Genomic DNA, 15,680 nt, shown 5'->3' with positions numbered 1-15,680 from the left:
GTCTGGAGACATTTTTATCTGTCTCAGTCTGAGGGAGGGGGGTGTATCTGGCATCTAGTGGGGAGAGGCCAGGGACGCTGCTGAACACCCAACAAGGCACACGACAGCCCCCGCAGCAAAGAATTATCTGGCCCCAAATGCCAATAGTGCCAAGCTGAAAAAGCCTGGGTTAGCTGGAAAACTTCCCGGTAGTGGAGCAGGCTGACAGGCCCACAGACCACTTCTAGGCATCCGTGAGGAAAAAGGTAACTTAGGGTTCTCCCCAACTCAAGGTTATAAACTACACTCCTTGCAGCACCAGGGAAACAAATTGTGAAAACCAGCAGGTAACGTGAAACCACTGAGAGCCATGCAGAGGTGTCCTCATCAGCGACTGAACCCCAGCTCAGCTACACTCCCTCGCCGGTGCTGCAGAAGGCTCAGTCCCGGGCAGGATGGCCATCCTCACGCTGCCAGGGAGGAGCTGCACAAAGGCCCGGGCTGGGACAGCAAACCTCAGATGGGCTCATACACGCACAAAATGACTGGTAAGTCATTTCAAATGTCTACTTTCATGCTATCAAGAGCCACAAAAGAGTCTGAAGTTCCAGGTAACACTTTGGACATAAAAAAGAATTATTAAGAAAGGAAATCAGAGTTGTTTAAACAGGATAAAATGAGGTGACGTAGCGAGGGGTTAGGGTCCTCCAAGAGTGCACCTGTGTGGAGAGGGGCCCAAAGAAGGCAGGCAGGGGTAGGGAAAGTGGTTAAGAGGGTCTGGAGTCTGCTGGGCCTGGCTTACATTTCAGCTCCACACCTACTAACCAGGACGGTGTTCGCCGTCCTTGTTCCTTCCGGGGATGCCTGGGAAGTACATCAAGTGCCGGGCACAGGAGCCAGCACAATGGGGACCTGGTACAGAGCAAGCTTCTGGGAAGACACTGGCTCTAGGGGCCAGCACCACCACCTGCCATTGCGGGACCTGGGGCAGATAAGGCCAGGGCTCGGGCACAGGTTAATCACCTGTAGCCACGCTGCCCTCTCAAGGCCCGTGAGAGACTGTGTAGGTGAAAACACAGGTCAGGGTTAGGTGAAGAGAGGGGAGCACTGCCTCTACTGAAGCCACCTGCTTTGGGTACATGCTAATTTGGAATTCACCAGCATCGTGCTGGTTGTGTTCAAGTTTTCCACTATTATGCAGTCTACGAAAAGAGGGCGAAAGGTAAAGATGCTGTGCAAACAAGATAGCAAGGGAAATGTTTAACCTAATTCAGAAAACAAGTTACTCAAGCACTTGTGAAACGCTCTTCAGTGGGACTCTCGAATGCAAATACGGTAACAACGAGGATGACTTCACACACACCCCCCCTCCGCAGAGGGCCTAACGCGTGCCTGATACTGATCCAGCTTCTTTACATTCTTCCTAATCCCCACAGTCCCAGAAAAACTATTATTTCCATCTTACCGGGGAGCAAACGGAACTGTGGGGAAATATAGGTAGGCTGCTCAAGGGCACAGTGAAGCAGAAGCAGAAATGGAAGCCAGGTCAGACTGGTTCCAGAGCCACGGATCCTATTTTTAACCACCTGCAAAATTCCTTCAAAGAGACTTCATCTTCATGCAAATATTATACTAATTGCAAAGGATTTTAAACAGATCATTTAAGCAGAGGAGGCTGGATAGGCCCCTATAGGGCAACACTTGACAAACAGAGGCATTTAAAAGGCTAAAAAATGCATTTCATTAAATTATTCTACAACCCACACTGTCCTTTAATTCAGACAACTCCCTCTTGCCCTGATTTTACTCCAGATTAATTTTTACTATAAATAGAGGAGATCACCATGATGGATACACGCTACCAGATAAATTGGCGTTTAGAAACCCTGAAAACTCTCCAAAAATAAAGATTCCTAACCAGCTGCCACACTAATGTTGGCTGCCCTCCCTTCCCCTGTGGACACAATACCAGCCTGGGACAGAAAAAGGGATGTTCTTCCCTTGGCTGTGGCTGGCACTCCAGAGGGAGCAAAGGAAACCAACATTTATTGAGTGCTAGGTGCCGGGCCCAGACACAGGTGCCTTCTCTCCTCATCTCCAGCTCCAGCGCGGCCACGACTGTGTCCCACCCTCATACCAGGTGACCAATGAGTGAAAAGTTATTGGGGAATAGGATATACCCACGATCTCGAAGGATCACCACCACAGAGATAATTTAACCATTGCAAAGGGGGAAAAGTACCTTTACAAGGGAGAGATCCGGAGACCTCACCCCTCCGCCACATAAACCACCTCATTACTGAGAGCAGGGCCGCCTGAGGTCTCGTGCTTCCTGGTACGCCGTCCTGTGAAGCAGAGTACTGCCTACGGAGTGCTCCTGCTGTAAAAAAGGTCACCTGGACCTAAAACCTCCTCCAGACAAAACTCAGGGAACACAGGGGTCCACGGAACAGCTCACACACCACCACAAGGAAACACCCAGGCAACTCCGGGACACGGCACACAACCCCATGACAAGCGATCAGTGCTCTTCAAAACAGCTATGTCATCAAACAACTAATGAGCGTGCAAGTGAGTGCAGGGGGTGACAGTTCTATAGTAAAAATGACTTCAAAACACAAGTCATGCAACATGTGGCCCTTGACCAGCTCGGTTCTCAAAGACTGCATTTCCAAGAGACTTGGGGCAGGTGGGCAAGTGTGACTACGGACTGGCTGTTGGGTGCTATGGTCAAGGTTTCGTATCCATTTTCTTAGGCATGATCATGAAACTGATTATGCAGAAGACTGTCCTTCTCAGGAGACTCAACTGGAAGTTTTTAGGGGTGAAGTGTGATCCTGGCTGCGACGTATCTTCAAATGGCTTGGCCAGGGGAAAAAAAAAAGTATAAAGAGAAAAAGCAAATGTGGCAAAACACGAACAATTTCTGAATCTAGGTGGAGGGCTGATACTGTATTATCACTGTAGTATTTCTCATCTTTCCTGGATGTCTGACATTTTGTAAGGTAAAGACTGGGATAGGGTGGGGAGAGGAGACCCCAGGAAGGGTGGCCCCCGCAGGTCTGTGCGTACAGAACATGTAAGGAGGCCGGTTCACCATGTGAGGAAACCAGTGACTCTCGCACGAGACTGAGATTTCAAAGCCGGGCAGACTGGTGTGTGAGGTTCCTCTGGGTCGCAGGAAAGCTCTCATTTCTCAACGTCAGCAGTATTTTTGTAAAACACGGACGCCCTCTCCAGCTGGCCAGTCCCCATATCTGCACCACAAAAATAGGGAGGTAGGTCTATCCAACCTCTCAAACTGCTTTCTGTGTTAAAAACCGATTCTGTCTATACTTCAGCCCGGAACTTTGTGCACGGTGAAGGAGGCTTGTGTTTGCTATGCATCCCACGTCCTGAGAGTCAACACCCCCAAACGCCAACACGCACGCTGGCCGACACCGACCTCTGGCTGACAGCCGGGCCATGGTCCTGCAGTGGACAGTGTGCTCAGCTCTGTTCTGCTGTGACTCTGGTCTGAGCAATTTCATCAAGTCGCAGACTAGAGATAAAGCCACCAAAACAAGAGGAGCGGTTCAGCAGGCAGGTCATGACAAGCCCCCTCACTGAAAGCATTTCTTTCTACTCAGACACCAGTGCTTCTCGGTGACGTCCCAGAGAACCCAGACTGGGAAGTCCCTTTATAAGCTTGCCTCCGAATGTGTTCAGCTTTCCTTGCATACAGAGGGTAGCTTAGGTAGCGCAGGGAGGTGTGAGACATGCTGACCTGTCTTAGCCGACACCGAGACATGCGTGTGGATGCTGGCCGGTAACAGTCTGTATTTATGCAACTTGAAGAGGGGCGACATACATCACCTGGCATTCTTAACTCTCGACCGTCTGGGCTGAGACCATCTGAAAATCTCCATACAGAGCCAAGCACCAGAATGAGAAATCCTGTGAGAATCAAAAGCCTCCCATATATATGTGTGTACACGTATGTGTGCGCACACACACGGATGTACATATATATCTGAAGTCTTCCTCCAGGACAAAACCCTCTAGGTAAAAAACACAACCACCTGTAAATGGGGGAAAAAAAAGTGATTTTTCTGGGTAGAAAAAGAAACATAAGGATAGTAGTCTGAGGAGTCACTGAATTCAGGGATGTGAAGTGATGAAAAATGCCTCAGCCTGTTTGGCAGAGAAGGGGGTGTAGCCAATGGAACAGAGCTGGTCTGCCCGGAAAATGGACCAGTGCCTGCCCGCAGAACTGGGGAACTGTCGGAGAAGAGAGCCAATGAGCCCATGGCCCGGGGGGACAAAAGCACCCAGGTGGGAACAGACTGTGACCCCAAAGAGGTTAACTGCTCAGGAGAGATGACTGCTATTTAAAATATGCTCGACAAAGAAAACAGTGGAACTGATGAAGGATGGAGAGGCTTCATCTTAACACACCGAGACCTCCCTCAAGGGCGGCAAGGTGGACACCTGGCACAGGAGCCTGGCACTCTTGCCAGCAGCTCTGCCTGTCTGGGGAACCGACGCTGTGCCTGGAAGACAAAGCCCAGGCAAACCAAACTGCTCACAGATGCACTTCCTTGAGAGCACCTCCACCCTCTCCCCTCATCCCCAGCAAAGTCACTGCAAAATGTGATGCAGCCCCTGAGAGATTCCCTCCTCAACCCCACAGTGCCAATGGGGAAGCCCCGTGGCTCTCAGAACAGAACCAGCAAGTTGAAGAGATAAGCAAGGGTAGACACAGTTCTCACCCCTCCATCCCTTCTCCCCGTCTCTCCTACTCATCACTGTCCCAGGAGCCAATGCCCATTTCCACAGGCACCCTCCTCATCTAGACTTACATTGAGCAAAAGGCCACTCTGTAGTCTGGTCTTTGCCTACAGAAAGCACCCACCGCAGTGGGGTTTGCACATGTGCTCGCACTGAAGATTAAGCAAAGTGGGTATGTCCCTGAAGACTCCAGGGCCAGCGCCGTCACTCAGAACACAGGCGACCTGGCACACTTCTCAGCGACAAGCAATTCTGTCCGGCCATAATCATATTTCCCTCCCTGAACCACGAGTATCAAGCTCTCAAGAATAAATCGGGCCATCAGCAGCAATCAAATCCACGGAAATAGCCAGAGCTAGGATAGCAAATCCTAAGTTAGGGAACAAAACGCAAAGTAAGCTTGCAGTTCCTTCAGAGAGAAAGGAAGACCAGATGGAGGGGACAGAAGTGGGAGGGGAGGGGGACCCACGCACGGTGTCTTGAAAACACATGCATACAGTTCATGCCCCCAAGTCAGCAGCTGATTTTGGCTAAGTCGTCATAAATTAATACTGTGGAAACAAGTGGGTATTTGTTCAGCTGGGAAAATAGCAAGACAAGTAGAGACTAAAAAGGAAAGAAAAAGTGGCAAACATATACAGCCGGGCACTTGGGGTAAGATTTATCAAGGCCAGGCAACGAGAAGAAGTGTCATCCCAGAACAGCCTCTTTGGGGTTACCTGAATGAAGCCTGGGATAATTCATTCAAACAAGCCCCGTGTTATGACAAGCAAAGCTGTAACGCCAGCAACTCCACCCCAGAAGACAAACGCACACAGCTGCAGGATCCGTCCCCAGTGCGAAGGAGCATACTTTCTGCAGAAACTTTCCACTCTGCCCATGTGAGCACAGTGGGGAAGTTTTGAGAACCAGTCATTCTGGAATGAATGCCTCCGTACAGATCGTTATAACCCTTCCTTCCCCCAGAATGCAATCACAGCCAACTGAAGCCTCCTGTTAACTGTAATGAAGGGAATGACGTGCACCAAGAAAACAACACAACCCCAAACGCACAGCACACCTGACAACAGGGTGGAACTTCTAGTTCTCCAGAGGGGCCATCTGGGGCTTTTTCCCCTCCATCAGGAAACTCTCAAGAAAGGGCCCGTGGGGACTTAGCACAGGAATTCTGCCACCTCTCCAGACCTTCTGAGCCACCTCCTCCACTAAGCCACTAGGTTGCCTAGTCGCATGGAAAGGAAGGAAACTTTAAATACAAGTAATAGAGTGCGTTGGGCAGGGGAATGGCCAGAGGAGGCTTGAGATGCAACTTAATCAGGAAAGCTTGGGACAGATACGGAACAGGTGGACCTGTTCAGGAAGAAAGGAGGGGAAAGAAGGCAGTCTGGGTGGGTCCTGCTCCAACCAAAACAGAAAATAAAGCTGGGGGGAGAGGGGGAGGCGGGGCAGGAGGAAGTAGTACTGGGAACGCAAAGCATGGCCTTACAGTCCAGGTATTGCAAAGTAGCGGGGATTTAAAAGCCAAAGGGAGACAGCAAATCTTTGCGGAGTGAGGAAGCAGGAAAAAGCCTAGCAACAGACAGGGCATTTAGGGAAGCGGGTTCAAAGTGCGAAGGGAAGGCTAGGAAGAGACTCTATGAGAGGGCACAAAGGATTATTCCAGCTGGGGGGTTCATGGCCCCAGGATGGAAAGTGGAGTAGCCTTAATTCGCGATGACAAGGTAGCGGGGGAGGGGGGCGCGAGTTTTAGTTCTCTCGGAAGAGAGGCGTGTGCGGGCTGTAGGAGAAGAGAAGGGGGGACCCCCTGGCTAAAGGCTGTCGCGATAAGGCGAGGAACTCAGGACCCTGGGTCGGGGGACGGAGCTCCCGCTAGTCTGGGAATGCCCAGCCTGCGCTCGCGGGCAGAAGGCACCCCCGCCACAGGGCCCGGAGCCCCAGGCCTTAACTCTTCAGGCAGGAGGTTCCCCGAGGCGGGGCTGGGCCTGCGGTGGTCCCACAGGGCCTCAGGAGGGGTGGGGGTCCAGGACTCACGCATTAACGTGCTGAAGGCCACGACGCCGAGCAGCCCCTGCAGGAAGATGCCGAAACTGTGCATGAGCGCGCCGCTCTCGCAGCGGCCCGCCCCGGACGCGACGGTGGAGGGCGGCCCGCCCGGGAGCCTGTGGCTCGCGTTCCCGGCGGGGCCCTGCATGGCGGGCCTGGCGGAGGGGCGCGGGGCGCCGCGGCCAGCCCGCCCGCCCGGCCTCGCTGCCTGCGGGGGCCGCGCCGCCGAGCTCCGGGCCGGGAGTCCAAGCCGGGAGCCGGTACCTCCGCCCCGCGGCCCACTCGCCGCCGCGCGTAACCCGACGTCTGAGACCGCAGCGCCTGATTGGCTCGGCCGGGCGTGGGGGCGGGCCTCAGCTGCTCCAGCTCTTCCCCGCCCCCCCCACGGGCGGGGCTCCGGCCGGGCGTGGGGGCGGGGTCGTGCGTCCAGGCCACAGGTAGAGCGGAGCAGGTGAGCGGGGCTGCGCGGATGCGAGTGAGCCCAAGGACCCCGAGCTCCAGGTCGGGAAGGCAGGAGCCGGGACCGTCTGCGACTAAATTCTTTTCTTTTCCAAGATGAACCCCTCATACCCTGCAGAATTTATTAAAAATACTCCTGGATTCCACCCTCAGATTCCGATTCAGTAGTTCTGAGACAGGGCGAAATAATCTGCATTTTCAGCAGCCTAGATTATTCTGAAGGAGGCGGTGAGGAAAACAATCCAAGACTCTGCACACAGGCATGTTCCTTCCAATCCAGACGTTTGGCGTCCTTCTACTTTCCCTGTTAGTACGAATATTGTGGCCAAAAGCTTTTCCTAGATTCGTCAATCAGGCCCTAGTCGACTTTTTTCTTCCCTAAACATTATGTAAATGGTCATTTTAATCCAATCACTGTCATTTAGAAATATACAACGTTTATACTGAAAACATGGGAACATATCCCCATCTTGTTCATTTTGAACGTGCTTCATAAAGCCAAATTGTTGGCAACTGCCAGAATCTCTAAGGTCCCCCTCCACACATGCACGTTTACTCCCACCTTAACCCTTTGACTCCGTGGGACCAGCTCTCTACCTCTACGAGGGCCTGTAGTGCCTATTCTCCCTTCTACCTTCCCAGCCCCCTCTGGCTTTTCTCCGGACATCTCGTGTTGGTGCTCTCCAGTCCCTAGCCTTCCTGCTGCATGTACATATGGTATTACTCCAGTAGACACTGGGCTACATTTGTGGAACAAGAAAAACCGTATTTAGAGAGTTTCCCTAAAAAATATCCACCAAGGAATCCCAATGGGCTAAATGCTTACAAAAGCTTTCTGGGTTCACAGGAATATTAACCTGATTATCCAGAGAACAAAAATGCTACTGGCTCATTAGAGCCAGTTCTCTAGTCCTTCTCTTACAATGCACTTCACACCTCCTGTGTCTTAAATGGCATTGTAGCTGCATGTACTCTGTTCCCTTTTATCTGAATGAATGCTACTCGTGCTTGAGGCCTACCTGACCTCCCTCTCCCTGGCCGGCTTGCACATGACCTTGTGTATACTGCTCTACTAGAACTTTTCTGACTGCTCCATTAGATGGCTGTACACGTCTCTCTCTCTCTCACAGCTGAGTGTGAGCCTCCCGAGGGTGGGAACTGGTTTTTATTAGCCCTTGAATCCGACATACTACCTGGCACAGAGAACATGGCAACACTTCTTTAAATTAAACTGAATTTTAATTTATAAAATTTAAAACTCTCCACAAGTTATTGAACATGGGAAAATACACAAAATCAGGTTAAGAAAATAAATAGGTCAGGGGAAATTGCATTACTGTCTTTAAATCTAAGAAAGTCTCTTATGGGGATGCTCAACAGTTACAGTCCATGTTCAGAGGGAACCAAATGAGAGGACATGTACTTAGAGCAGGAGAGATTGTGGGCTGGGTATAAGGAGACTGTTAGTTGCTTGAAGATACAGGCAGCTTAAGGAAAGTTGCACACCGAGCGGAAGAATGAAGGTTTTGACAAAGCACTGCTCTGCACATCCAGATGTGGAGGGATCCTTAAGGCCCGTTGCTGCTGTAGCAAGGCAAATGTAGACAAACGTTCTTCTGAGATCAGGGGCAGACTCCCCAATGCCAGGAGCGAGGTCGCTGTGGGGAAAGTCTGCTCTTCCTACCTTTCCTGAACTGCAATTAAAAAGTACCCAAATCCAGAGGGTTGGACAGCAGGAGAGAAGGGAGAATTCTGGAAAGGTACATTTTATTGATGTAGAAAGGAACCTTCTGCTCCTTTCAGAGATGACTCTGAGGCCCCACTGGAAAGAGTTTTGAAGGATTTACTCTGGCCAAGATGTCTTCTTCGCTGTCAAATGAAGTTAAACGTAGCTTAAGACCTGTTTTAATTCTCTTACAACCACTTAAAACTGTCATAATATACCACATCTTATACACTCTTATTTACAAAAACAAAAAACAAAAAACCACACACAAAATATTCATCCAAAATAGTTTTTTTTAATCCCTTGAAGTTATACCCACCAAACTAGATGGGAGTTATTTTAATAGGTATTCTTGTGCATATTTCTCCTTAATTATACTTCATCCTCAATGCATAACTTTTAAAATTAAGAGAAAAACAGCAAGCAGGAAGGATACAATGCAATATGCATTTCGTTTTGTTCCAAACAAGCAGCTTAAAAAAAAAAAAAAAAAGGATAGCATAAACAAAGTGCATCAGTTCCAACAAGTTAGTATCAGAAAGAGGCCTAAGGCGTGCTGGAACCAGCCAGAAGTCCCACCCTAGCAGGCCTCTGATTGTCTTTAGAGAATATTCAACCAAAAAAAGGAAGAAAGGAAGAGGAAAAGAAATGAACACTTTAAAATCTCAAAAGAAGCATTTGAACTACACTTCCCTAGAGCCTTCTTGCGAAAGGAGATAAGTAACTGTCCAGTTTTAACTTTGTCTAAACTTCGTATGGGCCCTTCAATCATCTGCTTTGTGACTTCATTTACCCCTAAAGCCTACCCTCCTCCTTCCAGCACTCTTTGCCCACCTCCATTCTGCCAAGCTAGGCATGCAGTTTGGTTGACTAAACCATGTAGAAACCCTTCAAGACTGAGTTTCCACACATCCTGAGAACAGGCACCCCCATCAGCAATGGTGGCATCATCTCACTAGGCGGTATCATCCTTTGTCCCCCAAAATAGCTCAGGGTCCACACTTGACTGCTGGTGTTGAGGACTTGTCCGCCAAGGCTGTATGTAGATTGTTTCTCTTTTAAAACAGTCCTTTGTGATAGGCCATAGCACCAGGACAAACCCAAACAGTGTAAGTCAGAAAAGACGTAAAGGGAGGGAGTTTTAGGCCTATTTCTCCATTCCCCCTCTCCTGGTTTTGCTGGTTCTTATGAAAAACCTAAGAGTTCTGAAACACCAGAAGCAAGACAATCTCCAGTGCATTTACTGCCCACCACCTTCTATACCTTCACCCTGCAGGCTGCCCTCAGAAACAAGGCCACCTCTGTGGTCTGGAACAAGTACAGAGGACACCCCAAGCGAGAAGGCTTAGAACCAGATCCTTGGACTGGGGTTTGAGTGTAGAACTCTTCTGCAAAAACTCCAAGTCCAAAGGTGGCTTGCTTGGATAGATGCAAATTTCCGAAGTACGCATATTCTTACACAAGGTGTGAGAATCGTCAAAGTTCACTAACAGAACGTTGTGAAGTGGATCAAGTCATGGAAGAATTACAACCGCATGAAAGGGACTGACTTCTTTTTGGCTTTGCAGGAAACTTTGTTCTACAGAGTTTCTGAGACAGCATCAGGACCATGACACATGGTTATTTACAGTGGAACCAGGACCAAAGACATTCAAATTTTAAAAGGGGGTCCGTGGTTCCCACTGAGATTTATACTTCACTTGTTAGTGATGTCTTCTCCTTCATCTTCCTAAGGCCAAATGATAACACAGAACACTTTTGAACTTACACACACACACGCACACACACACATACCCACCACCCCTAGAACACAGGACCAGTGTTCAAACCCAGCATGTGCTTCCACTGTTGAGACTAAGCTCCTAACATCTCTCTCAGAGCTTCTGTGGGCATCAATCAAACCAGTGAATGGGGTGTTCAATGTAAGTCTTTGGTGATAGGTGCCAAGTAAATGTGTCTGTGCGTTTTCCCAAAGTTCCCATCTAGATAATTCTTACCTACTGTTAACAATTTCCTGACGTTCTGTGTGTCCCTCAGAAATACTTTTTGGCTTGCGAGAGGGGAATGGTTCTGGGTCCTGCTCTAGCTAAGGCCTCCTAAAGCTTTTAATCTCTATTCAGGTACCACATTAATGATGGGATTAATAAAAGAGAGTCAGTAAAATATATTCAAGTCCTCAGGAAGCTTTGGTCCAAGGCCCTCTCTCTCATTGTGAGAAGAACTACCTCCAGGAGAAGAGGCATATAAAGGCCAAGCTCTGAGCTGGTTTTCCATGTCTGCCTCTATCATATTTCCATAAATATTTACCAGGAAGCCACTCTCTTCCAGAGGTTGCTAAGTATCCTTCCCTGACCTCATGTATCCACAACATAGATGCCGGGAGCCACCTACATCACCAAAGAAAGGCAGATATAGGTAAAGCCCCAGTAATGCATCCCCTGCATTAGACACCTCAACTCACCTTCCACTGAGAATGATGAGGGCAGTTTACAAAGGAAAACAGCACAGTTCCCAGAAGCCCACAAAATACAGTCAAAATGTCACAGCACATCTTCATGTACAATAAGAGGTTTCCCTAACACACTAACATAGGCTAATAGTGGTCGGTCAACTTCAAGGTCCAGGAGCCTTATACAGTCCATTCACCTGTTTCCAAGTTTGTCAATTCAGAATCAAAAAATGGATCATGGAGTACTTCCTGACCTCAGGCAGCTGTGGACCAGCTGAAGCTGAAATTCAGACAAATGCAGCCCCTCATAATGTATCTCTCAGAAATTTAAGAGGGTATCAATGTTTAAAGAACAAAGTTCACGTGTAATATACAAACACTTTACCCCAACATGGTGAGTTATTATCAGGTTTAAAATCTGTTTCAGAATCAGACTGTCACTGTTGTCCAGACAAGCCCCAGCAGCTTTAGGAGGGAAATGGAGTCTAAATTTTCTACTAAAAAAAAAAAAAAAAAAAAAGCCCTGTGCCAAATTCCCAATTACCTTCTCTTATTTAATATATGGGAGTGGGGGGTGGGGTATATAATTCTTTAATGCAGTGGCCTGAGAAACTGTATATCACCTTGAGAATGCAAGAAATATTAAGGGAAACCCAACTTAGAGTTGGCTTCTCTCTAGGAGAAAGCTGAGCTTGAATAATCACGGTACAGAGGAGCCCGCTGAGCCCTGACTGACTATACCCAGATTCAAGACGACTCAGGGCCGTGAGCTTCACCTTTCCAGGGGCTTTGCCCCCTAACCTATGGTTTTGGAGACGGCAAAAGAGGGACAACTTAACGTATTCACTGTTGCATTTGGTCAATTCCCTCTCATAGGAAGTAAATCTCATTTCCCTAAATAAAACAAACATTGATCTTCTTCAAGGAACTCCCTGTGCTTTAGTGCCTTAACTGCTGAGCTCTCAGGAACCTTAATTATGTAAGTTACGCACCCCCTCCCCCAAGACCCTGTACTCAACACTAATTGTTCCCAAGCATCTCATATATGCTTCTCTTCCATAGGCATAAAATTACATTTTTAAAAAACAGATCGCTAAGTTCAAACATATTAACTTTTACTTAAATGACGCTTCTTTCCAGGTCTATCTGGTAGTAACCTAAGCAAAGAATTGATGCTTTAATATACGGTTTGGTTGGAGCGCTTGAGTTAAGGTGGTTCATAAATAATCCAATGAAGAGAGGCTGCAGACCACAGAATGTCTGCCAAGATCCATAAACTGGTGGGAGCAGGAGAGGGGAATAAAAGGGAAAAATCTACAATCAGTTTAAATTTGTAATAATACTACCTTATATTTGTATAGCTGTTTAGAATTCACCAAGTTTGTAGTTTTAAAACATTTTCAAATCTTGACGATGAATAATTAAGTTATAAATTTGCAGGTAACTAGGATAATTAAAAAAAAAAACAAAACAAAACCAAAAACCCAAACACTCGGCAATGCAAACCATTTAAAGGAAGCAATCTATGTGTGCCTCCTTCCTCATCCCTCCCGGCTGGAACAGCACAGCAAACGCTACTGTTCCATAGTAGCTAGCAGTGCGATCCTAAGTGAAAATTTGCCTGTAGTTTCATGTTAACCTGAGCTGGGCCAAAAGAAACAACTAAAAGCAAACCAAGTTGTTGAGCTGTTGAGTGGGAATCCTCAGACTGTAGATTACATTCAATTTAAAGGTTTCACCAAGAGGACATGTAAATGTGACTAGGCCAAGAGGTTTCCAGAATCCTTAACCACCTCTCAATCTTCATGCAGCCACTGAGGACACGAGGACACACTGTTACAGAAACTCCATGCTCTGCATCACCCCCCAAAATGTTTTCTCTGTTGTGCTTCTACACTCTCTGCCTGGAGACACCCAGAAAGAAAGGGAAATGGGTTTTCCTGTGGGTCCAAGGACCACCGACTAATTTTCACCCAAAGTGAGGACTCTTGAAACAAACAACTGCAGAGGAAAGTAAATAAAGTAAGAGCCACTGAAGTCCCTCTGAAGACTGATGGGGAGAGAGCAACTAAACAGAAATACCCACAGTCTTTGAGAGACCACCTAAAACAGGGAGCCCATGCTGGGTCCAGACGGGAACCAATGACAGCAAGGTTCTCAGATCAGGCCAGGAACTGGTGTAAGTGCTCACATGATATTTTTAAGAAAGCAAACAGTGTTTTTTGTTTTTGTTTTCCCTCCAGCTTCTGTCATAGTTTTAGTGTTCATGTAGCTTAAAAATGGCATCATACAAAAAACCTTATACATGGCTGTAAGCTCAATCATCAACAGAGGTAGTAAACAAAGGAACTCCTAAGAATAGATTGTAAAATGGATCAAAGTGTGACTGTACATTCAAAACCCTAGAGCCATGTAATCATCCCCAAAATGAACTGTTTTAATTTAAAAAAGCTTAAAAACACAATGACAATGAAGCACTGATGTGCCTTAGGCATGGTCCCAAATCAGTGCTGACTTAAAGCTATGTCCTCTCTTTCCAAGAAAGAGAAAGCAGAGAACAGAGTTCAATCTACAATGGGAAGGAACAGAACAAAAAGACGACCACCACAGGGGTGCTCTCCAGCAGCCGAGACTGCTCTTCGTTTTCAGGCCGCACCGCTGGAAATGCTTAGTCTTCTTACAGGAGTCTTCTCTTCACAGCCTTTCTTTCGTTAAAACTGCAATCTGCTGACCAAGAGATGCCCACAGTTCCACTGGCAGGAGAGCCACTTCTGTGCAGTTTCTGCTTCCTCAGCGTGGGTCCTCCTTCCCTGAAAGTGCAAAGAGAGCAAGCCGACCCCTGCAGGGCCCAGAGCCCCAGGGCTGATTCAGCTCCACCTGCAGAGCAGCGAGAAGGATTTGCGGCATTTGAGCCTCACAGACACACAGCTCACTTTGGTTGTCCTTCTCAGTTAGTTGGCAAACTGCTCATAGAAAGCAAACTTGATCCTCTCTATGTGGTGGCAGAGTTTGATGGCAGGGCCCAATTTTAAGTCCATGCACTCTTGAACAGTGGGAAGGGTAAGGAGCAACAGGGCCTGCCCGTCAATTTCCTGTTAAAACATAAAACACACATTATCTATGATGTGCACATGGATGGCAGCTCAGTCCACACAGCCCCCGTTCCCTTTGGCTTGTGTCAAAGTCCCTGTGCTCTCTTTTCCTTACTTTCCCCCTTTACATAAGTGGCACACAGTTTCTTCCAAGTGCCCCCCGCAGACCTCCATGCTAATGAATCTTCAGAATTTAGGAAAAATTTTTACCAAGGATAAGAATCCATTCTACCCTTTCTGCTCTGCAGAAATTCAGTGAATGAACTAGTTTGTAACTGGCTACTGAAAGTGACAAAAGAAACCACTTTTTAAAGGATGCTTTTTAGGGGCGCCTGGGTGGCTCAGTCATTAAGCGTCTGCCTTCGGCTCAGGGAATGATCCCAGGGTCCTGGGATCGAGCCCCACATCGGGTTCCCTATTCTGCTGGGAGCCTGCTTCTCCCTCTCCCTCTCCCACTCCCCCTGCTGGTGTTCCCTCTCTCGCTGTGTCTCTCTCTCTGTCAAATAAATAAGTAAAATCTTAAAAAAAAAAATAAATAAAGGTTGCTTTTTAAATCTGAAATAAAATATTAACTCTAAACTTCAATGTTTTCCTACTCTGTAACATTCATAAAAGCCTGTTCAGAGGCGCCTGGGTGGCTCAGCCGTTAAGCGTCTACCTTTGGCTCAGGTCATGATCCCAGGGTCCTAGGATGGAGCCGTGCATCGGGCTCCCTGCTCGGCGGGAAGCCTGCGTCTCCCTCTCACACTCCCCCCACTTGTGTTCCCTCTCTTGCTGTCTCTCTCTGTCAAATAAATAAATAAAATCTTAAAGAAAAAAAAAAAAGCCTGTTCAGCTCTTCAAAGATGTTCAGTTTAGAATCTCCCCAATTATCAAAAAAAAAAAAAAAATTGATATTTAAGGCCACAGACTATTTGTTTCAGAAAACTTGCCTTAAAACTGATCACCACTTCAGAGCCTAACATATTACAGATGTTAATCATTCTTAAAAACAAGCAAATCATTATTTTGGAAAAGAAGAGCACAATTAAGAACTGCATGCTTGATTTTAAGCCATTTGAATATTTGGGAGACGGAAACAAAGTCTTGGGAAAAATGGCAACACAGTGACCATCCGCCTCAACTGTGGGGGGAGTCGGATCACGACCTCTTACAATCCTCC

The 15,680-nt window shown here is 47.7% G+C and overlaps 2 protein-coding genes across 12 annotated transcripts in view; both read right to left on the bottom strand.

Annotated features, from left to right (window-relative positions):
* Nucleotides 1-7,081, bottom strand: part of STIMATE (STIM activating enhancer) — a 52,852-nt gene extending 45,771 nt beyond the window's left edge. The window contains exon 1 of the mRNA XM_045807338.2: nucleotides 6,781-7,081. Within this exon, the coding sequence (XP_045663294.1) occupies nucleotides 6,781-6,940 (160 nt within the window). The 5' untranslated portion in view covers nucleotides 6,941-7,081. The remainder of the gene's footprint in view (nucleotides 1-6,780) is intronic.
* Nucleotides 7,082-9,252: 2,171 nt separating this feature from the next.
* The window catches only part of SFMBT1 (Scm like with four mbt domains 1), a 121,987-nt gene continuing 115,559 nt past the window's right edge, over nucleotides 9,253-15,680 (bottom strand). For all 11 annotated transcript variants that reach the window (XM_045807343.2, XM_087866973.1, XM_045807340.2 and 8 more), the window contains one exon: nucleotides 9,253-14,518. In XM_045807343.2, the coding sequence (XP_045663299.1) occupies nucleotides 14,378-14,518 (141 nt within the window). In that variant the 3' untranslated portion in view covers nucleotides 9,253-14,377. The remainder of the gene's footprint in view (nucleotides 14,519-15,680) is intronic.

The sequence above is a fragment of the Ursus americanus genome, chromosome 14, assembly GCF_024610735.1.
Source record: "Ursus americanus isolate L20-20 chromosome 14, mUrsAme1.1.p, whole genome shotgun sequence".
NCBI classification, from domain to species: Eukaryota; Metazoa; Chordata; class Mammalia; order Carnivora; family Ursidae; genus Ursus; species Ursus americanus.
Note: the sequence above shows the minus strand (reverse complement) of the source record. Positions and strands in the feature narration are given on the sequence as shown.